Source organism: Acanthopagrus latus, chromosome 18 (assembly GCF_904848185.1).
Source record: "Acanthopagrus latus isolate v.2019 chromosome 18, fAcaLat1.1, whole genome shotgun sequence".
NCBI lineage: Eukaryota > Metazoa > Chordata > Actinopteri > Spariformes > Sparidae > Acanthopagrus > Acanthopagrus latus.
The window spans coordinates 17319877-17346463 of NC_051056.1; the positions used below are offsets into that span (position 1 = coordinate 17319877).

Below are 26587 nucleotides of genomic sequence, written 5' to 3' on the forward strand. Positions count from 1 at the left end.
CAGTGTTCTGTTGTCTGATAACACTTCACACTCATGACTGTAATTCTCAAACACTCCAGCCCTGTTCTGAATTGTATATATATATTTGTTTTTTGTGTGTTTTAAACACGCCCCCCTCAGTGCAGCTCCTTGTGTGCTGTTAAGCTGAGTTGTTTTTGAAATGGATGAATGAAGGATTGAAGTGGACGTGTTACAAAACAAAAAGCGCTTCAACCAGCAATATCCACATGAAAGATTTCCACAATTTGTTTATTTATTTATTTATTTTTCGGTTTGACAAGTCAATTCAATTTAATTTATATAGCCCAAACTCACAATGCGAAACCGCAGAGGCGGGGGAAGTTAGAGCTGTGCTGTTCTTTGTGTGCGACTGTACGTTTATTTAGGTTTTGAATTTCTGTTTCTGTCTGACTGTGCTTATCCTCTGGTTAGGTATCGGCACAATAAACATTTGATTAGGGTGAGGAATACATACAACAAAACAACGCTGCGGATGACCCAACTTTCTGTCGAAAGTACCGTGTTTTTGTCGCCTCAGGGACGGTTGGAAATTATCCTGACTTCACCTTAAAAATATTCAGTGCTGTCATGCTTACAAATGCTGCAAGGCCGTGGTCCTTCATCAAAAATATCGAGAGGTTTCACAAAAGGAGACTTGGAACTGTGGTCGCCGGGTTTGGCAGCCCCGTTGCCTAAAGTGAAGGGCTAATTCAGTCTGAAAGCCGGCTCCCACTTTTGCACAACCCTCCAACAACAACTCCGAGGACTCTCTGTAACCCAACGTCGGTCCAGTAACCGCTTATTGCCAAACAGGGTGACATGAAAATTATGCATATAAGCTGGAAGTTGTCGTAGTCACGCGGTTCTGTTTGCATGCCTAAAGATAGCAAATCGTTTGGCGGCCCGCGCAGACTGCATTATTCATCACGCACCATTACGACCGGCGTGATGGACAGACTGAACAAGGTCATTGTGTAGACGCTGAAATCAACAGATTCAAAAGGCTTCTCCTCTTTGAAGAGCTTGAATGTACTCAGTAAATGTCACGACACTCAACCCAGCTACATTATTCAATACGTTGCATCTATTAGTTAACAGTGGATGAGGTATGCAGACACGCATTCGTTCAAATGAAAGCAGCGCCGATGCCGAAGAGTTTCATATTGTTTCTGACTCCTGAGTCCATGCTGTACGTGCATCACAATGTATTTCCCTGGCTTCTTTTAAAAACTCTTGAGCAAATATTAAATATGTTGGTTGGCATTTTGATCATTCATGAGTTGTCTTGAGGAAAAATGTATTAATTAGGTCTACAGGTGGCAAGAGAGGAAATGTGGTGTAGCGGCTGAAGTGGAAAGAAACAAGAATTTCCCCCAGGAAATTGTTCAGCCATTTGTTATATTTATTTAACCTTTATTTGACGAGGAAAGTCATTATTAAAAAGCCTTCTCTACAGTGGCGGTGCTCAGCCATGGAGGCAATTCACCCAGACCTCGACGTGTCTTGTCTCGTGATTAATTTAGTCAGTAGATGACGGCCTAAACAACACCCACGCTCATTATATATCTGCCATTTGTTTGTCGCTCTGTTTTTCCCTAAAAGTTTCATGTTTTATTTCATAGAAATGTATTAATGTATGATGCGAGCGGAGGTGATGTTTGCTTCAGGCAAGTGTCAGGCCCACCTCTGCTGTGGGAAAGGCTAGACGTCTTCCAGAGCTCATAAATGCTTCAGTAAACTCTGTGACAATCAGCCCATTAGATTTTGATATTTATTCATATTCAAAGGAAAGGTCCAAGGTCACCAATTCATACAGATTTACCTAATCAGGCATGGCTCAGGAGGAGATCGGAACTGAAAGCGGTGCTAGATAAAAGATCAACGACTCAGCGAGATGTTCACAATTCTTTAAAATCCTGTCCGAAAATGATGGACTATTGACAAGATGGAATAATGGTTTGGGCAAATGACTAACTACTGTTGGCCCTGGACCCTACTAGGAGGCAGGCCGCATGAAAAAAATCATCATATACGGAATTCAATCTCAAACTGAATTGGTAGGTCAAGACAGGGCTTGTACACTATATTTGTACGTTTTACACAGGTGCCCTCGAGGTGCTAGATATCTGTACATAACACGTCCCACAAGGAGGAAAGCACGTCACCTGCTGTTCGGGGCAAAGAGACCAGCTGAAGTAGCTGCACACATCACTGAGTATACACGTAATACGCAGTCATGTGATTTATTTAAATCTCACCACCTCTGGGGAAGTTGAAGGCAATCCTTCATGTGCTCGCACTTGTAGTGTAAAATGTTCTTTCAACACTTTCCTGCTGGCTTATTTGTACAATCTTTAACCCGGCAGCAACCACATTTGTGAGATTATCATTTTATTTGCTCTTTTATGGCCCCTAAACTTGTTTAAGTTGTTGTTAGGCGCATATTACGGAGAGAATAGAAAGTCATTAAAGTATTGTTTAAACACACTAAACCCTGCTGAAGAAGTCATTTCCACCATGCAGTTTAAAACCGTTAGGAATAATGCGTTGTCAGTGTTCATTTTTACAACAATCCTTTAAGCTAATGGTGTTGTTACCCAAACGTATAGGACTGGATTCAGAGGATTTTCCAGATGAATCTAAAAAGGTTTTTGTTTTTTTTGGGGTTTTTTTCTGAAAGTGCCAGTGGTGTATGACTCTGCTCCAAAATATGCTCAGTATGTCAGTGCAGTTCTGTGTAAACTACTGTTTTTTTCATTTATTTGGTGCTTTTTTTGTTTGTGTACTATGAGAAATGTTTATATCTCTCTCATTGTGTGCATTAAGTTCGGACAAGAAAGGCCCTTGACAAATTGTCTAATGTGAATTTTGTATTTTTGTATTTAAATTAACATTGTTATCATACAGATGTGGTCTCACAGACTGCTGTGTATTGCACTGCCTCTCTTCCCATCTGTGTGTTGCCAAACATGCTATTTTGAATATCCCTGTGCCTCTCTATGTCTCTCCCTGCTTCAATAACAGGGGCCCATGCAAAAAAACAGGGCGAGGATTTATCGGATAACGACGGTGATGAAGACGAAGGTATTTCCATGGTGAACAAAGATGGTGCATGAGTTGTTTTTTTTTTGTTTGTTTGTTTTTTTTTCTTAATATGTCCCTGTTTTCTAAACATTTATGTTTTTTTGTTTGATTTATTTTTCTTTTTTAATTACAAATGCAATCATCAAGTACCCCTGTGACATTATAATGCATAGAAAAACATCGTCTTTGATGAAATATAAGAGTGTGTGTGGGAGTGAGTGAGTGAATGGGAGGTCTCCTCTTCACAAGCATCTGAATTCAGCAGATGAGTGGAGTGTTTGGCTTCAGAGTCAGATGGGATCTAGTAGCTGTCTAGATAACCAAGCCTGGGTTGAGTCATTTTAATATCTCACATAGTGAATGAAGCGACTGTTATTACAGGGGCAGAGGCAGTGGTGAGAGCCCCATCTGAAGGTGTGGCCAGCAGCTGTATTTGTGGCGATAATGGCAGAGGGAAAGTGAAGCAGCAGTGTAATATCAGCCCGTTCACCGGGTCTGCCAGCAGATTTAGATGAGGAGCGGCAGTTCAGGAGTGCTGCTGGAGAGGATTAGAGGCAAGAGGTGTAGAAGATGGGAAGTTGCTGCTCAGCAATCGCATTGTTCACTTTCCATATTTATCTTGGGATATTCCTGGCTCAGGGTGGATCTCGGCCGAGATTAAAGTGAGAGACGATGCTTGTGCTGCAACAGAAACGGCTTAAGTCTCTGAATCTAAATCAAACCCTTGATATGGCCCCGCCCTTGTCTTTCTTCGCCCACAGTAAGGCAGGTGATGCAGGCACGATGTTGGGTATCAAGGTTGAGCCCCTAGATGTATGCCCTGTTTGTTTGTTTGGGATAGATTGGATTTCTGCGCATTATGGCTGCATTTATGAACAAGATCGATCCGTATGCCTGGTACGAAGCTGTTTGGGACCTTAGCACATGCTTACGGCATATGGACCTCCTATTTGGCAGAAGAAACTCGGACGTCACAGCAAGTCGTCGTGTCGTGTTGGCACGAGAAATGCTTTGCTGGGGGTCGTTGCCTTTACCAGCAGAGGATGCCCGGCCAGGGATCTATCCAGATGTTTAAGGGTTCGTACTCGCACACCTTCCTCTTTGCCAGTGGGCTCTCCTTTCAAAAAGGAGCCTCACGCTGGTCCTGATCACAGAGCAGGAAGTGTTGCCATGGCACCACTTTGACACACACAGGTGTTTCTCATTCAAGCCCACGGCGAGCTGTTGCAACTGAAGCCAAATTGCCTTCAGTTTACGGCTCGACTGTCCATGCGCACGCGTGTGTATGTTTGTCTTCCCCTCGAGCAAGCCCACATGCGTCAGTCAGTGTATGTTGCCCTAAGTCCGTTCAGAATTGCTGACAAGTGCCGATCCCTTTGTCTGGCAAGCCTTTGCATGCGTACACAGTGGCTTGGTCTCCAAGCTGTTGTGCTAGACTAGCCTCACTGAAAATGTGACAAGTCTTTTCTTTACTGAGCGCAACTAATGCTATTTGCGGAGCATCACCGTAGAAGCACAATACGGTCCCCGCAGTATCTCTGCCACTGCACTGTAACTAATGCATGTGTGACAGAGCGGCCCATCAATCCCTAAATATGATCCAGAAGATTTTCATTGTTCTGGTGGATGTGTCGGTTTTGAAGTGTAATGGCCCCGGCATGTGACACCAGCGTTCTGAGACACTCAGAGATGCTGTTACCTCTGTGATAAAAAGGCTTCAGTCCTCGCTGAAGGATGGTTGAAAAGTCCTTGTAAGCTGTCTTGCATGCTCCTGCTCTCGCAAGTAGCTGCACTGTTATTGCCAGTAATAGCAATCTCCTACAGAAAACGCGCTGCATGCATTAGCACCGAAAATCAAACATTTGTATGCAAGTTAAAGGGCAACTAGAATCAGAACACAAGCAGAACTCCCACCGTCTCCCTCTTTAGCTGATGCACCTCTCATCCACATATTCTCATTCAGTCCAGAGAGCTGCTGTCTTTCCCGGTCCCTCCGTCTAACCCCCTCCATCTCTCAGTCTGTTCATCCCAACATTACCATGCTGTCTCAGTTGGCAGTCTGTCTGTCGTGGGCTCATTTCACCCCCCCCCCCCCCCGCCATATTTGAGCCGCCCTCCTGCCTGTTATAACCCTCCAGACACGCTCTTAAATTCTAATTCGACTAGGTTTTATTGGAACAATAAAGGATTTCTCACATTGCCAAAGAAATGTAAGCAACATATGTAATAAAATAGGAATATATAAATGTGTAATATAAAGGCTGCGGTACAGCCAGTAAAAAGTTTCAACTAGGACGGGGAGATAAGCAAAATTGAATATGTAGCGGGGAATATAATGATCATTTTATACACCATACATCTCTTTCTGTCTGCTTAGCCTTCTGTCTGTGTCCGTCCCTTTGTGTGTCCGTCTGAGAAGCAGCCCACAAACTGCATTCAAATTCCGCACAACGCTCCCTCCAGCAACATGAGGGTGCGCGCCAAGTTGTTGTGATTTACATCGGCCCACAATCAGGACTCAATTTTACAGAGGCTGTTACTGCACTGTAAAACTGAGCTTTTCAATCACCTACCTGCTGTTGGTAGATAAAGGTGGGCATGTAAATAGAGGAAGTGAGGCTGTGTAGGAGCTGAATCTCCCAGGTGGAACATGGCAGCGGCGCCGAGGTACCGTGCCCAAGCGTTGGGCAGAGAGCGGCAGCCGTCCCCACTCCACCTCCGGAGTGTCTCGCACCACTGCCGCCTCAGCCCCTCTACCGCTGATGAAAAATACATGTGTGTGTCTGTCATTTGGCACTTTGAGACTCTAGCTCTAATCAGGAGGAATGCTTCAACCTGGTGCGAGTGTGCACACGCTCAAACACCCACTCCCATCAATCAGCGAAGCATGCACACATGCACGCACTCGTACACATACGCAATACTCGCTTCCAAGGCTCTAGAAGCAAAGACGACAACACGCACACAGACACACACACACACATGCACACCCACCCCCAGAGAAGCTCTCCATCGTTGCTGTGCCAGGGAGCAGAGCTGAGCTCCACCTGCCTGGGTATTACCATTAATTCCATTGCACAGGCCTGACTGGATCCCCATCCGGCAAAGCCCTCCACTCAGCTCGGGCGGGCGGGTTGGAGACTGGTGAATTGACAGTGGGGGCAGTTCACACACCATTCTCTCCATTCTGCCACTATCCTATTCTCTCTGATGTGGCGGGGGTTGAGGACTCTTGAAACCCATTTATGCAGAGATATTTGGAATGCCGCTGCTCAGCTTACTTCCAAGATAAGCATTGCTGCTAATGGCTTATCCGCAAGGGCATCATTTGAGCCATTTCAAAGGACGGAGGAGCCAGACCATTCCTGTCGTCTCTCTCTATGTTTTTTTTTTTTTTTTTTTTTTTTGTCCTTTACTCTTGAGTGGCACAAAATAATTGGCAGGTCAGAAACATGTAAAGACGCACTGCTCTTGAAAACTAACGGAAAAAGAGCAAAAATGGGTTTCTCTGTCGTCAACACTTGAGCGCGTTTGTACAGTATAATGTCAGCTTTTGTGGCTTGCACCAAGGAGCGCAAGGACTAAAGGGGTTAGCCTCGGTTCACTCCAGAAGCAAACAGCTATCTGTGAGTCTTAGGGATGACAGCACCTTTGCCGCTCCTTCCTCTCATCTAGATCCAGGGCTGGCTGCAGGGGGCTTTGGCTAATAGCCTAGTAGGCTTCTCACCGTGTCATCCCTTTTATTTTACCCAGCCCCGACGTCTCTCTTCATTCTCTGTCCTCACACACTCTGCTCTCCACCCTGTTGCCAACATCATATTTAACACACAAACACACCGGCCAGCTAGCAAAAAGTCACCTTCACTCAAAGGTCATTCCTCCAATTACATTTACTGTAGGGATGTCAAGATTCATAGTCCGAGGCGCACACTCTTCACACACACATCTGCTTTTCATACACCCGGTGCCATTCTCAGCATTCCTTTATATACATAAGACACACCTCGGTTACCCTAGCAAATGTCAAGTGTTGTGGAGAGCACGTTGGAGTCTGTCACACTCCGGCTATAAGGTGCTCTTTTCCTGCACGTCCCATCACTCCCGATGATGTGCAGCCTCTGTAAGTCCACCGGCTTAAAATAGCAACGGCTATGCAACAGCTTTTTTTCTTTTTTTTTTTCTCCCTTCCACTGTCGTCTGTGAGTCCAAAATAGAAAATTAGTTACCATGTGTTCCTTCGTTTCAGCCCTGTTTCCCCTCCGAGGCCGAGTCTCATACAGTGCTGCTTCATTTCATTCGGCATAAAGGGAATATTAAGTGAACATTCGGTGACATTCAGAATACGGTCAGCGACTTGTACAACGGCATGCGCCCCTATATAATTCGGTGTAATTACACTGGCTGTTTTGCGAGTTGCTCCCCCTGTTAAACTACATGCAGTCCCCTAAATGTGAACACGGCCAGTAATGGACTTGTCATGAGTGAAGCGTGAAGCTTGGCCTGACAAGAGCTCTACAGTAGGGTGGATGTCATGTCCTGCCACATCAGGACATTGTCACCCGTCCTCACCCCACCCACCGCCCCACCCCCCCACCCCCGTCCTCAGACCTCACTGATAGCCGCTGACAGCCACCATGTTTCACCAAGTGTTGACACAGTGAATGCCACGACACTTATCTCTGCTCGCCTTTGTCCTGTCCCACTCCGGACTGTCAAGGCCGCTTCTGGGGGCGCTTAATGTCAGCTATATGACGGACTGTTTCCAATAGACTTAGAGGCAAAGGACAAAAAGGTTGGAGATGGAGGTGCCTGTGGGAGAGGTGTGAGATAGAGGAAGACGGAATGAGTTCTCCCAGCCCTCCTGGTGGGTTTCACTTGCAGCAGCAACACTTTTAGAGGCACAGCTCAGGCCCGAGGTTTTGCCTCCCACTGACTCTCCAATCAAGTGCCTCTGTGATTCACCTATGAAAGGTTGTGCTATCCAGGCCCTGCTAAAATCCAAACCCTGTGATGTCTTCGGACGCGTATCTCTCACTACTTCTATTTAGCCTGGGTGAAGTGAACTGAAGAGTTTATTTATTCATTCGCTGGCAGTATTTCACTTATTTCCTCCGCTGTGATACAGCCACTCGCCACTCATATAAGTGCAGGGTATAGTAGATGCAGCATGATCCCACTTGTGCAACTGAGAGAGAGAATCTGTGAAAAACTGATGTGTTGCGTAAATTATTTTTCTCTTCGGCTCACTCTTCATTGCACATCAGCTTTCATCACACATATACATTTTTTTTTGTTGTTCATCTCCAAAACATGATTTTATTTGTCTTTCTTGAAAATTTTCAACTCGTTGTGCATGGAGTCATTATTGAAAAATGTCTGTGCATTAATGAACCTATCTCTGTTTCCTCTCTAGCACAGAGCTACTGTGCACATTTTTTTTTATGCCACAACTATGTGTATTGATGTGTTTTGGTGTGTTTGCCTCGGAGAAGCAGTGAATCAGCACGCAGCTTTTTTTCTTTTTTTTTCCGAGGTAGCCACTTAGTCACCTGTTTTCGCCAGATTAGGCCGATAAAAGCTCTGATCTGATTGGTTAACAAAGAGCTGCTCACCTCTTTACCCCCGCGTCGTGCCGTGCGGCGGCCCGATGGGCGGGGATGTGTCTGCACAAGATTATTATTTCTGACGTCCAATTGGTATCTGTTGCATTTCTCTCCCTCTGACACAAATCACAGTGTCAGTGAGAACTGTGTATCACATCTGCGTGACACCTCCCACGTCAGATCAAGTCAATGAATAGATTAGAACAAGTGGAGCTTCAGTGTCTTGTATCGCTCTCCCAAGGGGATTTTTAACTGTTGTCATGGATACCCGATGTGAATCAACAAAAGAGGTGACTGATAACACTGACATGACTAATCTCTTTTTCTTATTTCTGCCCCCTGTTCCTTCTTCCTCTCTGCCATTTCTCTTCGTATCTGTGGCCCATTCGTTTGAGTAGCTTGTGTAGGATATCGTTTTGCTGTTACTCTCCCCCTCTCCCCCTCCTCCTCCCCCTCCCCCTCTCCCCCTCCTCCTCCTCCTCCCCCTCCACCTCCACCCCCCACCTTTTCCCTCTCTGACTGTACCTCTCATGCTTTCTCACCCCATGCATCCCCTCCTCCTCTTGTCTAAGATAAGTGTGTGCATAGAGAAGTGTCAGCTATAAATCACATTTCACTGTGTAGCCTTCTCAGATACCAGCAAGATAAAGAAGGCCATAAATAAGGCCACATCATATACAAGTTATTGCTTTGCTTTTAAACCTAACGGGGCCATGAATAACCAAGGGAATAATGGAGAAAAAAAAGGAAAAAGAAAAACTGCAAATCAAGGCCTGAGCTCCGCTATAGGGGTTGCGGGGAAAAAAAAAAAAAAAACTGTGTCCCTACAAAATGCATTTAAGTAGTTGTCCTCGGTGTTGAGCATGCTAATGTGATGGGGTGCATAACGACGAGCAGTGCCTGCAGATGGAAGCAGATTGGGCCGTGCAGGATGTGGTCTGCGATTAGCTGTTCTTGAGGATTTTGAATTTTGGCTCCCAGTCACCATAGCAACCAGAATACAATACCGCCCTTTTAGAGTCCATTGCTTCCCCTTTTTATTTCTCCTTTTTTTTCTTCCTTATTTATATGTTTTAATTTGTGTCTTTCCTTTGTTATTTTCTTCTTATTTCCTTCTTTCTCTCTGTTTTTATATCCTCCTTCCTTCCGGTCTATCTTTGTGTCTCACTCTCTTTCTCTCTCTCTCCCTCCCTCTGTCTTTCTCACTCTCTCTGCCCCCCCACCCCCACTCATTCTCACCACTCTCAGGGCTTAAGGGGGAAGAAGAAAGAAAAAAAAGAGAGAGAGGCAGGGAGTTGGACAGAGATGGAGGGAAGGGCGGGAGAGAAACAGGGAGAGACAGGGGAGAGTCTGTGAGTGAAAGCGATACAAAGTGAGGGAGGGGAAGGCGAGAAGCTACACAGCATGCGGGGGGGAGCAGGAGTGAAAATGAGAGAGAGTTTCTTGTCTTGTCTCCCAGCTCTAGCTAGCCAGCCAGTAATTCAGTCTATTCCTCAGACAGAGGCTTCTTTTTCCTCCCCTCTACCTCTGGATGTGCTTTATCTGGCTGGAGTGTTGCTCCAGCTGGGTATCAAGCCCCCAATTTGGGAAAAGAATAAACAACATTTTTCCAAAACCGAGGTGCAAATTTAACAGCCCGCGATGGTCGAGCAGAACCGTGCAAATAAATTGTTGCACGGAGATAGGCCTGTCTGAAAAGGAGGCGCGGGGTAGCGTTGTTTAATTAGCCGATGCGTTTTCCCTATCACTGTCAAGCCAGATTAGCCCTCTCCCTGGTTAGGAGATGTGTCAGAGTACCTCTCTCTTTATTCTCCCTAATGGCTTCCTGAGTGTCTATATTGGGAAGTGCATCTGCCTCCTGGAAGGCAACACAAAACCATATACAAACCTAGTAGCTTAGGCTTACATGATAATCATCTTACTGTTTATAGTAAAAGACCAATTACTGTTATAATGAGTAGACATTCATTTTTGCAGAAACAATAGTATGTAGCCTCAGCAGACTTACAGTGTCCCTACAGCTGGTATCTGAGAGGTGACTCGTCAGCTTGTCTGTTTGTGGCCACCATGTGCTGTATCTGACCCTTGATCGGACTGGGTTGGACGACAATGTGAATGTGTTAATGATGGCCGCTCTTGCAGACATACGAGATACTGGGGCCAAGCCTGTGATGGTCTACATCCACGGAGGATCCTACATGGAGGGGACAGGCAACATGATCGATGGGAGCGTCCTGGCCAGCTACGGAAATGTCATCGTTATCACTCTCAACTACCGCGTCGGAGTCCTCGGTAAGCATCTTTTTCTTTCCTCTCTCTCTCGCTCGCTCTCTCTCTTTTTACTTCACCTCCTACTTCAAGGACATTTTTTTTTTCTGGGCCATCTTTATAGGGCAGCTAGGTGTAGCCTAATGAGCACCGCTGATTGCCACATACACTCCAAATGAGGAAAAAGCGGCGCTCTGTAAATACTCAGGCTGCTGCCCCGTGCTTCTTGTTGATGTGGTGCTCGTGTATCAGAATCACATTAATTGAGTGCGCTGAATGTGGGTTTGTTGTTGTGACTGGGGTTTAGAATAAATTAAGAAATTATTGTAATGAGGTTGAAAAAAAAAATGATGAGATGGGCGTGATGCTGGAGAGATAGAGCAGAGGAGAAGAGTCTGTCGACGAGAACGAGGGGTTCTCTCTCTCTCTCTCTCTCTCCATGAGTTGTGGTTGGTTGCAGATTGACTCACACAGCTGAATCCTCTTTCAGACACTTGCATGTGCGTGTGAGAGAGGGAGGGAGAGAGAGAGAGAGAGAGAGAGGGAGGGAACGGAGAGGCAGAGAAAGACAGAGAGAGCTCCATGGAAACAGCTGCAGAAACACAAAATGGAGTTTGTTAGCACACTACCCAAGCTTTGTACCTTTTCCATCTGTCTCTCTGACACAGCTGATTTCCCCCTACTCGCACATTTTTTTACATTTAGAGTGGTCATGTACCGGCTACAAACACTTTGAATATAAAATCAAATTTCCATGTTGTTTGCATTTGTTTGAGAAGACCGCCTCGGATTTTGAGCCATTGGTGGCCGCCGCTAACGGACGTGGCTAGTGCTGTTCTTTTTGTTTGCTCGGGTCAACAAATACCATGCAAACACCAAAGCCAACAATTTATAAATCCGTCTCTCACTGCCTTTGGTATTGCTCATTCTATTTCAGTCAGGCCCCAAGCGTTTTGGGGGTAAATCTTTAAAAACAGGGCCACATTCATATATAATAAAGAGAGGTAAATATTGCATTTGTAGGGGACAGTTTTCTGATGCAAATTAAAGTGGATATTTGCTAGATAGCTTGAGGCGAGTGCAAAATAATGGTAAAAGCAAAAATGTGGTGTAACACCACCACCAATCTGGCCACAATCTAATCCACAATCCACATTCTTTATCTTAATTTTGAAATGCCCTGTAGACTCAAGCCAGACTTTAAATAGCCTATGAATTTCCCTATTTGCACCATTAGGACACAATATTGTATTAAAAGCACAGGCTCCAGTAGTAAAACAAAAAGCACGCCTTAATGAGCCAATGTCCAAAGTAAAAAATCCAAAATCCAATGTCCTGAATATCAATGTGCAGACAATACAATGGCAGGCGACAAAAGGCAGGGTAAGGGAAATACAAAAAGTTATATGAAAACTGAGGACAAACCAGAAAACCAAAGGGAACAACCGAGTACCGGGAAACAGGCAGAGGCGCGCGGGAGACGCAGATGACACAGGACTGATGCGAGGACGACGCAGGCTTAAATACAAAGTAAACTAACAAGGGGATGAGCTGCCGGTGGACAGACACTGGGAAGAGGGCAGTGCTAACAAGGCCGATATGAAACAGGTGTCGGGGGAGTCGGGCGGCACAGGAACACAGGAGGAACAGCAACGAGACGCAAGAGGATACAGCGACAACATGAAACAAACCAAAAAACTCAAACCATGACAATTATTTACAGCACGTCTCCAAATAAAGAGCCACGCGAAGTAATCCGTCTCACCAGCACATGGCCGTCTAGTTGGCCTCATCACTCCGTTGGTATGTTTATATAGTGCAGATCTGTCAGTGAGGTCGTGGAAAGTTTGAAAACACAAGCATGAGGTCATTTAATTCCACAATCTCTACTGTTTGCCTGAAAGATAGATTGTGGGCTCTTCCAATATGGATCGCTCGATAAAAATTGCCAGATCGCGCCCTCTTAATCATAGAATCAACAAAGTGACTCTGTGCTGTGCAGTGTCTGTCCAACGTTTACTGACATTAGCCACTGTGAACTACTGGTCACACCAGATCATGCAAGATTATTACAGCAAAACCTTTGAGTGGAGTGAACTGAGCAAGTGTTTCTTTCATAATTGATGAAGTTTTAATTATAAAAGAAAGAATGATCAGTCTTTTTTTCAGAAGTGACACAGTTTTCGCTTTAGTAGACATTTAGAATAGAATAGATTAGAATAGAGTAGAATGTAGATGTTTATTGTCATTGTTTCAAAAACAACGAAACATGGATAGAAGCTCTTAGTTAACAAATATCAAATATAAACATCAAATATAAACAAGTATAAAAAAAAAAGTTAGAATACTAAGAATAGTAAAAAATATGTACAGCAAGATAAATGTGTTGTGCTTGTAGCTAATATTGCATCAGCAGGACTGTGAATGCTGCACTGATTCAAACAGTCTGCATCTTATAACTAGATGTGACTTGGGTTTCAACTTGTTTGGAAAGGCGAAAAAGTTTGGGGACCAATGAGCTACAGTACATCCAGCTGTGGTCGCACATGCTTGTTAGTGTTGTGTTCAGTTTGGTCTTTTTGTGGCGTTTGTTTGATGGCAGGAATAGTATAGAAAATCGGCAGCCTTAAGGAGCTCCTCTGAGACCTCCACACTTCAGGAGCAGGAGGACGAGTGAGAGGCAGCGGCGCTTTATCCTCCAGGATATTGAGATGACTGGTGTGGTTGAATCACGTCGGCACAACTACATTCATCCCGAGACTCTCTTTTTGATGGAGATGAGAGCGCTACGGCCTATCGATTTTGTCATCAGGATCGCTCGCCTTGAATGCGCTGTGTTTTTGCCTCTGTCATTTTTTGTGGAGTATCATTTTGAGGGTTGTAATCAGCCTTTAGGGTTGTGAGGTAGTCGGGAGTCCTGGCTAAGCACGCTGCCTCCTGCTCCTGCTCCTGCTCCTGCTCCTGCTGCTGGTTTAAAGCCGAGCACGTAAGCTTAATACAGATTCATGATCATATTTCTTTCATGGCACTTCAATTATGAGTCAGATGTTTCCCCTCTCGCTGCCACGTTTCGCTAAATGTCATTCTACATGCATGCACACACACCCTCCAATGCCATATACGAGTACTATGAGCATGTGCACGCTGAGACTCAAGCAAGTAGAGTTTACACATACAGATGCAGTTTTGCCCACACGCGCATGTACTGTCTCTTAAAAAAAAACACGCGCTCACGCACAGTGCACAAATCAGCTCTCTTGGTGAGCTCCCCGGCAGCCATTCTGAGAAATGAGCAGAAGAGAAGAAGTCATGCATGTAGTTGAGCGATAATGTCCATCGCTGTAGCATGGTCTGATAATCTCCCCATGGTACGGCTTTAAACTGTTATTACAGACACACTCGTATAAACCAAATGAAACCAAGGCCAGAAAGAAATCAGACCGTGATGGGCCAATCAACACTAAGCTGTCTGATGGTTTTCAGTCATAAAGTGCGAATTGCGACGCTCAGTACATGAGAAATCGTAATTACATGTCTCTTTTTTTTAAATTTTTGTTTGCATTTTTTTTTTTTTCTTCATTGAAAATAGCTGTCTCTATCAATTTCAGTGTTAATCTAGTCTAGACAGCCTTAAGTGGAGTAGATTAGCTGTTTGTGCTGGACACGAATAAAACGTGTACGTGAGCCGCAGCATGCACAGTCAAAAGCTGTGCGCTTGCGGTGTAGCACCAGGTCATCCGACAGCTGGATGAGAGCAAATACTCCACTTTTGACTCGAGTGCTGTGCAGTAGGCTCCCGATCATTTGAATAATGGAAAAAAAAAAGAGAGAGGGAGAAAATCAGTAATTTAGATTCTACGCATGCCGAAGCAGTTTTGTGTCGAAATGCGTAATAAATAAATAAATAAATGAATATTAATGAAAAAATGAAAGCTCTTTTAATTAGGCTGCTTAAAGGGATGAGGGAATAATGGAGGCAGAGAGAATTAGACAAGATAATGAGTTTAAAGTGAAAGCAGACAAGGCAACTCAAACTCCCCCTTTCTGACACTAATATAGCTCTCCCACCGTTCCTGCGCAATCCGAGTGTGGCGTTAATAATGCAGTAAACACCTTTGAAATACACACAACAATCTGAATATTTTAGTCATCTCACAGAAATAATAGGCCTAAACTATTAGGCAACAACAGCGCTCACTAACAAATCTGTACTGAAAGCATTCTTAACACGGGGAATGAAAAAAAAACTGTTTCAGCTGCAAATTTCGACAAATTGGATGGCGTTGAACCTTGGTAAAAGTCAGCGACGAATGTTTTATTTATCTGCGGCATTAATTTCATTTTGTACACCATTTTGCTAGTAAAACTAATTCCAGCGTCTCAACAATTCGGTCAAAAGAACAAACGCTACTGGGAGAAGATGCTTGTCGTGTTTATGAAATATGGATTCCGTGCTTGTTTGGTGTTTTCCAGCAGACGGGCCGCAGCGGATATGGTCTATATATTTCCCCCCCTGGTTTTTTCAACATGTGTGCACGGTCCTACACTGCACACGCAAACTGAGAATACAACTTGCAGACAGAGAAAGAGAAACATGCTGAGGGATGAAAGAGAGAGGGAGGGAGAGAGAGAGAGGAGAATTGCTGTGGAAAGGAGCGGTAACATGGAGGAGAGTTGTACAAATTCTATTCGGGGACTCTGATGTGTCGACTTGCTGCCACTCCTGCACCAATTAAAGAGGAGTCCACTAAGTTTCTAGTGCTGTTCTATCATCCCCCTGCAGCTCTTAGCCCCACGCTGCTGTAATGGTAATTATTGCTTCAAAGGGTGGACCACGATTCTCCTGAGGCCCCATTTGGAAACTTTCATATCTCTCTCACTATTTAGATGAATGAGAATTTATATCAGATAAAATCTTTAATTACATATTGACCCACCGCAGCGTGATTATCAGCAGATGAGAGATGAAGGATGGAGTTTTTTGCGCCGTCCTGTTAGGACTCGCTGTCGCACTCTGCTCCTGGTCAGTGAGCTGAAGAGCAGAGTTTGTTTACCAAAGACAAACAGTGTTTGGATTTCAGCTCATTGATCTGTATGTGTGTGTGTGTGTGCATGTGTGTGTGTGTGAGGAGAGAGAAAGAGACATTGTGTGTGTGTGTCTCAAAGTGTGTGACTCGTCAGCCCACGTGCACGTGCAGTGCTGTGTGTGTATGTGTGTGTGTGTGTGTGTGTGTGTGGTCTGTGCACGTGGTGCGCGTGCCTAGTTGCCGCGCCTCTCTAATGATGTGTAATGAGTCCCAGTCAGAGGGGAGTATCTTGTATCACTGCTCTTTACAAATATAATTACTCACTGGCTCTCCAGAGCATGTCAATTTCCCCGTCCGTTGGGGGGGGCGACTTAATTACTAGTTTCCAAATGCATTAAAAATTAACAAAGGCCGCTTCTTGTGCCAAAACCCAAGGTGAGACTCCAAAAAAGAAAATGGTCAGGTACAGTCCGTACTCATGGAGTTTTCACCTCCAGCAGGGTTTATTTGTGACCTTTGATGTCTATCTCTCATATCTCTCTGATCGCAGCCATTTTATGGCGCCACTACGGGCCGTCACCTCAGTCCGCCTTCCAGAGAATAGTTTTAGATCCAATCAAAATAACCTCATCCTACTGTATTGGTGCACCTGAAAGCAGCGCTCTCAGCACAGAGTTGGCAGGTGATTTAGCATTGATTTGTTCTATTGCCGTAGTAACTTTGTGTCTGGTAAGTGACTCTGTCCCTCTCCTGAAGTCAGGATGGTGACTGTTGGCAATTCAGCCAGGGATTTTGGGAGCGGAGGATATTTGTGAACAGCATCAGAGAGCAGCATTCAAGTTTGTGAATTTTCCACTGCTGAAGCACTGCTGAGCTCTCCCCACACAGACATTGTACTCCGCTGGATGCTGGTAAAGTGGTAACACAGGTCATCTCGGGTCATCTGGATACTTCCTGTTTGTGGTCTAAAACCATTTGCACTTGTCGTTTTAAGTGTCGTATATCCGGGATAAAGTCCACATGCGATTTAATACACTTTCATTTACACTTAGCCACAAATAAACGCCTCCCCATTGGCAGGATCACAAATCTGATTGCAATCTGCCTTGGTTTTTCTGGGCCACGTGCAAATCAGGGTCAGCGGTCCTCCAGTCGAGAAGCTGCCAAAAACACCAGAAAAAGAATAACTTGTGCACTTTAGCAGCTTAGTTAGAAAATGAATAGTTGGCAATAAAAGCTAGCAAACTAACGACTGCTAACACAAACACATGGACAGGACTCAACATTAGCACCAGTTACCAGCCAGAATCAGCTGAAATATGCAGGCGGCTGTTAGATTTGCTTCACTATAACAATCTATTTGAGTATGTGGTAAATGTTTCACATTCACCAGACAGTTGTCCTGCCGACAAAAAAAAAGTTGATTTTGATGCCTGCCCATGGATGAATTGTATTCATGAACTACAAGCAAGACAAAAGTTGTAATTTCTTCTCAGGCTGTCAAGGAAATCAATGCTCTGTCACCCACACAGATCATTTCATGGTCAAACTGATCAAGGATCAGATAAAAACTGCAGCTCAGTGCACCTCCTGTATGACCGTCAGCGGCGGATGAATTATGTAAACCTTTTGGCAAAAAGCGCAATTTAAAAATACGCTGTTGCAAGTAATTCTTATACTACTCTGCTCCTCCTGCCTCCAGGATTTTATTGTATTCCAGTACTGCTTTTATCAAATGATAAGTGTGAAAAGAACTTTCTATTTTTTTTCTTTTCTTTTTCTTTTTCTTTTTCTTTTTACTGCAAGTTCATGTTCAGGATATAATCCATCTGGGTGCGTCTCATTTGTCACATCGGATGTCAGGGATCACAAAAATCACTCTGTGAGTTACTGGGAAATAAAATTCGACATGACAACCACCCGTGTGGCGAGGGTGAATCGACTTAAAATAAAGAGCCTCCCTCAGTAAGTGTTCCCAGTCTCAGTCATTTCTGTTATCATCTGATATATGAGCCTGGCGCCGTGCACAGGAATTCTCAAACAGTAGGTGGAAGAAAAAGCGAAGGCAGAGTGAGTTCTCTTTGTCTTTTTTTATCAGGAGGGGAGCTGAGATGGATATTTACTTGTTTTCATTGCCATTTGGATGAATTTATCCAAATTAAGCAGAGAACAAAAACATTTATTCATCCTATTAATGTCAGGGAGTGAGGGATTGAAGTAATGGTTTTCATGCTCCAGTCTGCAGCAGCTTGTTGATGCTGCTCCCCTACAAATCACTGCCAGGAAATTAACTCTTAAGCCGCTCTTGCCAGACACACTGCAACAAACGTCTGGCTCTGCAAGACAGGGCAGAGACGGCGCCTATTGTTTGTCAGTGCTCTGCTTGTCACCATCCCCGAGAAGATGTTTCTTTTCCAGCTTAAAACTCCTGAAAAGTATTGATTAAAACTGAAAAGAAATAATACTTTGAAAACCTTGAAATAATGGAGGAGTTTATGTCAAGCAGCGCTCCCACATTTAGAGTCGTCTTCATGTATGATGGTTTTGACGGGGCTTAAGCATTTGAGGAAATAGGTTCTCGGTTGCAGTCAATGGGCTTTGATTGGCAGACGGCGCAATCTCCACCACATCCAGAGAGCGTGTCATTTCAAATGCCGGAGCTCTCCCCGATGGAAAAAAAAAAATGTAGTCAGTTGTTGAGGGAGGGGAACAAATCAAGAGTAATTGTGTTTCCACACACTGTTGGGGAAGTCCAGAATCTGGGACCTCCAACTGGTTTCCTCACAGCATGGCCCTCATGCGACAGACAGACATGACACAACATCCAGGGACTGAAACGTGTGTCCATTGTATAGGATTGAGGAGCACGCATTGGCAAAAATGGAACATGATATTCATTATTGCGTTTTCATTAGAGTCTAATCACCTGAAACTAAGAGATCTTTTTGTTACCTTAGATGGAGCCCAAACGCTGACTCTAGAGAGGGCTTTTCGCATTTTTCACATTTATGGTCGCCACCGCGGAGTAGGGTGAGGCGGGGGGTATTCAGTTGGCTGCAATCTGCCACTAAATCCTACACTGGACCTTTAACAGGCTGGTGTAGTTACATTTATAATCCATAATGTTTTCATAAAATCATACCCTGTGTTTAATTCCAATTATGGTTGGTATTTTTACAGCAAAAGCCATTTGGTATATTTACGTTGCATACTTACTGCATCACATAGTAGCTTTCAATGCTAGTGGTGGGGCCCGCCACTCAAATGAGCTAACCTCGGATGAGATTCAAAGAAAACTATGGGAGCGTGTAATTCAGTGTTTATGTTCTTTAATTGTATAGACGTCATCTTCACTGTTTACTCGTTGACGGTCCTGCATCTGTGTCACAGAGTGTGAGACAAACCCAGTGTTTCCTGTAACCACCAGCTCACATTCCAAGAATAACCGCATGCGAAGCCATCGCAGGGAATGTCATGTCTTTGTCACAGAGGTCAGCACTGGCAGCGATTGTGTGTTCATCAAAAGTGCATCAACAAAACATAGCGTCGGCTTCTTCTCCCCTTTTTTAAATATGGTCAGGTAACATCATGATGTGCATATTGGATACTGTGGGTTGACTTACCACAAAAATAATTACCATCCGGTTGTTTTTGAGCACACAACTATAGAGAATTAATTTTGTTTTCACTTGGTCTCAGTGGCTACATCTGCTAAAGAAATCATAGTTACTAAATTAGAAAGTGAAATGAGGACACAGCGATGGAGCAGAATTAATGTAGTCTATTAGGTAACTTCCTTGTTTCGTGTCTAAAGACTCGGGCTGATTTTATGGATATTTTCATTTCTCTATTTTCATGGCGTCCAATTTCAAAGTTCTTCTCATGCCAATTCAAATTAGCAAAGGTTTTGTAAAGATACAGTAAATCCCATTGCTATGACGCATGACTGGCTTGTAGGGGAAATAGCTTCAAGAGGTTTCGAAAAAACTATTCCTTCAAGGTCTCAACACCTGCGATTTTCATAGCAGCATTGTGTAAAGTTGTTCTACACTGAGTGAACAACAAATTTTCCCTCACTGCTGCGACTCCGGCTCAGATTGCTGATGCATTTTTAATGAGAGTTTGTCCTTCTTTTTTCATCCTACAACAAATGGAAAACAGGAACAAAGCTCATTATATTTCATAAGCATGACATTTCAGAAAACTGTGACATTAAGAAATCAATTTCTATGGTACAGTAGCGCTTTTCACTATTCAAAACAAGCTTTTGCAATAGCACGGCCCTGAGATGAAAAACATGTTGAGATGATCGCAGCACTTTCACCAAAATCAGTAAATATGCATTAGAATGACATCAAAGCGCTAACCCAACAATTGCTTTCATCTGGTCAAGGGGTCCTCGGCAGCAGCTCATGTAAAAACAGAGCACTTCACCCAAAGACGGCAAAATGAAGTGCGCAGATGGAACGGCGGGTTCACTGAAGGGAAAATGTCAGCCTTGTGTCACTGTTTGTGGTTGAGATGCTTTATTGATGGATGTTTGACCTTTACTGTTAGCGACGGAAGACGTCTTTTTTTAATTTTTTTTTCTTGTGAGGCTTTCATTTGCATCCCAAACATCAGTAAACATTATTCCTATTCAGTCTATGGCGCACTAAAATTAGAGGCGTGCGCGCCGAGATTTTGAGTGGCTCCTCAAAGACAGGAGCCTAATGTTTACACAGCAGCTATCTCACTCGCGCTGACATTGGTGTGGCCGAGCAACAAGAGATGGCATTTCCATTTCCACCTTCAGCGCAGTCTGACCCAGTACTGATTCAGGGGTAGAGCTGCAATTTCCAGGTATGCCGCTCGCTGCCAAAACTTTTTTTTTTTTTTCTTTCATATTGTCAAGTGGTCCTTAAATTGAGTGTATTTGAGTGTGAGCCTCAAATAAAGTACCCAGTGGGTGATTCATAATGCCATGCATGCACAGTGGCAGGTGTTGCCAATGCAGTGATTAAGCTATTCTTTCACCTTTGGTTTTTGTGGCAGAGCCTATTAACTTGCACAAATAGACGTTTCAGAGTTTTGTGTGAATCCCCCGGCTGGCCTTCCTCTTTGCTTTCAGAGCCAGATGCCCTTTTAATAGCCGTGCTAGTAAATCCCAAAATGTATTCACACCAGCGGGGGCTTTTGGGTGACCTGCTATACTCAGTCGTGTTCGGACTGGTTTACGGCCCGGCAGTTGCGCGATGACCTTGGTTTCTCAAGGATATAAATTGAAGGTCCCCTCAACCTTTAATGTGTCATTGCATAGTATTTCAGCCACATAATATACACGACTCTGGAGTGTGTATATTAGATGTATTATGGTACTTTCTAGGTCATACTACACTACATAAATACTGATCTAATGTATCTAGACATATCTGTGAAATTCCATCCACTAGTAAAGCAGTCAGTGGACCAGATTGTAGAATGAAGCTAAGTCACTTAAAATACCAAAATAAAGTAGATTGAAGGGCACAAAATGCCACATAAAAAACAATGCAGTCTGGGTAATGGGAACTGCAAATTACTGTTTTGTTTCTCCGCTGAGATATTGACACAGAGAGTGAAAAACAATTAAATGAAAACAGTCCATACCACTGTATGGAGCCTTTGAACAAATATCACTCTTTCAACGGATGGCGCAGGCGAGATGTACTGTATACCCGAAGGTGAATATTTGTATTTCTGAGACTTTTTATAACTTAAGTCTATTCCCAACTCGTATTGGGCTTCTTGTTTATGGCGTCTGATAGATCTATCTGTGGTGATTCATTGCTTGAATGCTTTGTTTTTCTTTATACTCTGCTCTAGGAGGGAGTGTGGGGCTCCTAATGGCAGCACAGCTTTTCTTCTTAGTGCATTTGTCCTTGAGGGATTTTTAACTTCACAACAAAAAAAAAGCACACAGGCGCTTACTCGGGGTAAAGTACGTACAGGTAACAGCCTTATCGAACGGAAGTCAGCATGTACACCTTCCAGATGAGGCCAGTGCGGCGTGTTTGATCATTCGCAGAAGGAGGGAATGAAGCGTGAGAACCTAAAACTCCTTTCTTTTCAGTGTTTGTAACGCCTTCTCATGAGCATTGTGACAGGTGTGGTGGGGGTGGGGGGGAGGGGATTAGAGCGAGAGAGTGCAGCAACAGGAAGGACGGAGGTGAAGATTTGTCCATCATCAGGTATGTCCTGACAGAGGAATGATGTGTGTGAGGAGATATATATTGGCCAGGCAGGTAGAGGTACTTGCTTCTTGCCTTGTAGAGGCATTAATCATAGCAGCGGCCAAGCCTAACCGCCAAGGTCAGCAGTCCTCGTATGTGTGGGAGGCACTCTCCACAGCTGCCACCACGAAGTGCCGCTGCAGAGGGGCTTACAGAGGCGGGAGGCAGGAGTCCGAGGGTAAGGGGAGCAGGATATTGAATTGACAAGGTGAAAGTAGAGGGAGGGGAAGAACGGTGGCGGGGGGGGTGGGATTAGCGATGACCCCAGGAGGTGTGGTTGGTAAAGAGTGCCACTTGAGCTATAGTGAAGGAGATTGCTAAGCAAAGGTAGGTGGACATTTTGGAATAATGGATTGAAGTGGGCAGCACAGCTGGAGGGGAGGAGGGTAAAATAACACCGTGTGATGCATCGGTACTGTGGGTGGAACTGCACAATCACAGAGAGGAAGGTTGGGGAGGGACAGCGTGTGAACAGGGACCGGTTGCGATGCTTTTAATCACACCTCTCTAGTAGGAGTTTGGTATTATTAAAATAGGACAGAGGTGAGAATTATGCCCATTCAGGGAGAATCGTGACTGCTCAGAGCTTCGAGAATGATAAAGGTGCTGTTAGTTTAGCAGTATACAGAGCCAGATATCCGGCACTGCTTGTGCTTAGAGCAAAGTATCCACAGAAGGCCAACAGTAAGCAAATTGGTGGCAGTATATCTATGACAGGTTATATTACACATCAAGCCAGTACCATCTTTCTCCTGTGAGAGCTAATTTTGTAGGGTCATATGGTTTTGAAGGTGTCGTAACCCCAAGGAGGTCTATCAAAAGAGAGAGAGGGGGCATTTCTCCCGAACCGCTGTGAAGAAAATGCAGTAAATTTCTGCTGCGGCGTGAAACAGAGGCACAGTATATCCTTACAGTCTTTAGTGAACGGAGCCGTGGCTGCGGTCCAACTTAGTCCAACTTCATCTCCCCCACTACTTAGGAGCCTTGATTGGAATAGAATTGATCCAAGTGGGATTTTCCACCATCTCTTTTTGCCCATACAGTCTTTTCAAGCCGATGAAGGAGGAGATACTCTGGAGGGAAATGTCGAGAATTAGAACACACTGGAAGGGCTTTGTTGTATTAAGCCAGCATACAAGGAATTCTGCGGGCGCTACCTTTGCCTGACTGCCTCATGCTTATGTAACTTTGGCAGTCATTCGGGGTGACTCTGTGCCTGTACGGAGGCATCATTATGTGAGGCTGATTAGTTGTACTTTTTTGGGGGGATATGTGGATAAGAGGCTCTTGCACGTAAATGACAAAATAGATTATTTGTTGGCACAAACAAGAGACAGACAGACATTTTAATGACCTGGCATCTGTATTGGAAGCACAAAGCCACTAAAAACTGTTAAAGATTTTAAGTTGTTAAGAGATGGATTGTGGTTATAGCTGATGCATTGTGGTTGGAATGTGGATATCTATAGTGTTGCCTATAGATATCCACATTCCAACCACAATGCATTGTTGAAAGCCACCATTGGTGGGGTGGGTTACTGGAAGGGTTGTTTTTGGGCTCCTCCAGCTTGAACTGCAACATTCTGCAAGAGACCATTGCTGCTGAGAGACAATGTCTGCAATGTAAGAATTTCTGGTTGAAAACGTTGATAAAAAAATATATATATATATATATTAAAATGATCAACAGAATGTGAATAAATGGCAGTTTTGACATGATGATATCTATTGCCGCTTTTCCACCAAAATTCCACCCGCTAAAAATGACGTGTTGACAGATATAGCTCAGTTGATGATCCAGTTTTTTTTTTTTTAGGAAGTCTAGATTTTTTGGCTTCGAAACACCACTGAGTAGCTTTTATAGGAATGAACAGGGCTCCACTTCCAACACTGTGTCCAGTAATAAAACGTCCTTGAATAGACCGCATCCCAAGTCACTTCCCTAGTTATGTGCTACCACTGGATGTTGTATGTGTCGTCACTTCATCCGAGTCTTACTTTTAGATCAAAGCCAAACGCAAGTAATAAAAATCTGTGTCTACTGCAGAGTCAATTGACCGGGTGTAAATACCAAGTATCCACATTCCAATTGCACAAAAATTAATCCCGATCTCAGCGTGTTTAAGTGGTATTTTTGAGCAGTGGAAAAGGGGTATATGTATTATATTGCAGAAGTAGCTTCTGAAGTTAGCATGCTATCCAGCTAGCCACTACCCACCCAGGTCCAAAGCTCCTGTGCTAGCAGTTTAAGCAATAATATTCCACTAATCCCTGAGATCCCAGTTCAAGCCACTAGCTGAAGGGCAAACTGGCTAATGGCAGCTACAATTGGCAGTAACTCTGGTGATATGCTGTCCCCTGTTTGTTCTATGTATGCATGTTGAGTATGAACTGAGCAGGTGGCCAATTCTTGCATATAGCACCTTTAAGGTTTGGACTGGCTCCTTTAGAAATCAGTAATGTGTGAACGATAATAGAATGGTGGTTAGATTGGGAAGGAGTTTGCTGGAAGGAGACAAAGATGCACAATTCAAAATTACCATGTTGAAATGACAGAATATACCTCCCCCAAAAAGTTACAGAGGAAAATGACTAAAACAAATGACTTGTACAAGTCAATTTAAATAATGGGAGTTCAGTCAATTTAACTTACTGTGTGTTTTCAGTGTAACGTCGCTCAACCGGACCCAAGTGCAGAGAACACGCCACCACGCATCATTTTTCAAAACTAAACTTCAAACAAACTTTGAATTTCTTTTCTCCGCTCTAACAAACACAAAGCAAGACGATGTACTTCCAACATGGACGGGAAAAAACTAACTGAAGCAGCCGCAGAGACTAAAAAAAACCCCTCCTAATGAGGCAGAACTGACTGGAGCGGAGGGAGCTTGGCATAAGTGTCTCCAGGACGGAGCAACAAGGATCTGGAACAGCAAAGGTATATATGATGGGCTTGGCAGGTGAAGTGGACAAAAAGAAGCCGATCAGTCAAAGCAAACTGTTCGCAATCAGTGGAGGAAGCTAGTTCAGCACCCTGGACAGCGGTCGGGATATTCATGAGTTTGGTTTATGGTGGCGTTGCGTCTGTATCAATTATGATTACAGAAAGATACACAAAAAAATGTACCTGATGCATTTGTATATTTACATTTTTTGATTGTGAAATGATTATGCGTAAGCGCACTTGTTCCAAAAATTACTCAAAAAGGCAGCCAAAGTGTCCATTTTTAGTACTTAGTAGAAAATCCCGGATTTTGTCAGCGGCTCACACGTGCACCTGGATCTCCTCACGACCTACCGCGGCCGCCTCATGACCAGAATTGAAAACTTCTCATCAGCGCACTGCTGAGGATGGATTTGTTCTGAGACTAATGTAAGCAAACAACAACAACAAGAACAAGAAAGTTCAGTATCAACAGCTGCCTCGGGGGGGGGGAATTAAAGCTTTAAATGCAACTAAGTGCAGATGGTTGATATCTAACAATTCATTTGAAAATAACATATTTACAGAGCGAGTCTGACATGATTTGCCTGTGAATAACTTGAAAATAATGAAGGCGTCCTAATGTAAATGGAATTGTAACATGCAAAGGGAATCAAGTTGAATGATGGGAGGTTTTTTGCATGCGCGTGGACAGAGCATGTGTGTGTGCGTGTGTGCGTGCGAGTGCGTGCGTGCAGGGAAAATCAGCTATTGCTCTTGCACACATGTTGAACAGTTCTGCTCTTTTTTTTCTAGCTTGTGTCACTTAATTTGATTTGTTATGATATGTTTATCAGAGGATTAAATGTGTTTTTCAAGATTCCGGCTCTCCAGCAAAAAGAAGTGAAAAGGTTTTTTTTTCACCACAGATACGAGTTTTATAAACGACAGCATCTCAGTAAAAGACTGTGCGATGATAATAGATGAAATGATATTTCTGGAAGCAGGTATTGAATTTCAATTAAGAGTAAAAAAGCACAAAGCAATTTAGACTAGTTAAATACAGTATTATAATTCAATTTAATGGCAAAAAAAGAAAGCCAGGGATGAAAAAATGATTTTTCTTCAGACATAACACTGCTGGATTTCGTTTCCTTTTTAAAAGTGTCCGTTCTGTGCTGATTTTTCAAAAAATCTGTGGGTGAGGGTACCTAATCAACAGCAGGGCTTAATTGAGATTAGTCCATAGAACAGAAAGCGGCTTTGTACCTCGCAGGCAGAAAGAAGTTTGAGGGATTCTTGTAAATATCAAGCGGGACTGATGTGAGCGTCAGGTGCTGCCGAATGCCAGTTGTCTCATGAATAATAGCAGTGAAATGTGTTGATAAATCCTGAATGTCTTGTTGGAGTTGCGTTGCTTCAGGTGTTGGC

The 26587-nt window shown here is 43.9% G+C and overlaps 1 protein-coding gene across 4 annotated transcripts in view; it reads left to right on the forward strand.

The window, feature by feature from the left end:
• Positions 1-26587, forward strand: part of nlgn3a (neuroligin 3a) — a 202962-nt gene that overhangs the window by 109461 nt on the left and 66914 nt on the right. For 3 of the 4 annotated variants that reach the window (XM_037077248.1, XM_037077249.1, XM_037077250.1), the window contains 2 exons: positions 3025-3084; positions 10830-10979. In XM_037077248.1, the coding sequence (XP_036933143.1) occupies positions 3025-3084; positions 10830-10979 (210 nt within the window). The remainder of the gene's footprint in view (positions 1-3024; positions 3085-10829; positions 10980-26587) is intronic. The other variant, XM_037077251.1, reaches the window with a different exon arrangement.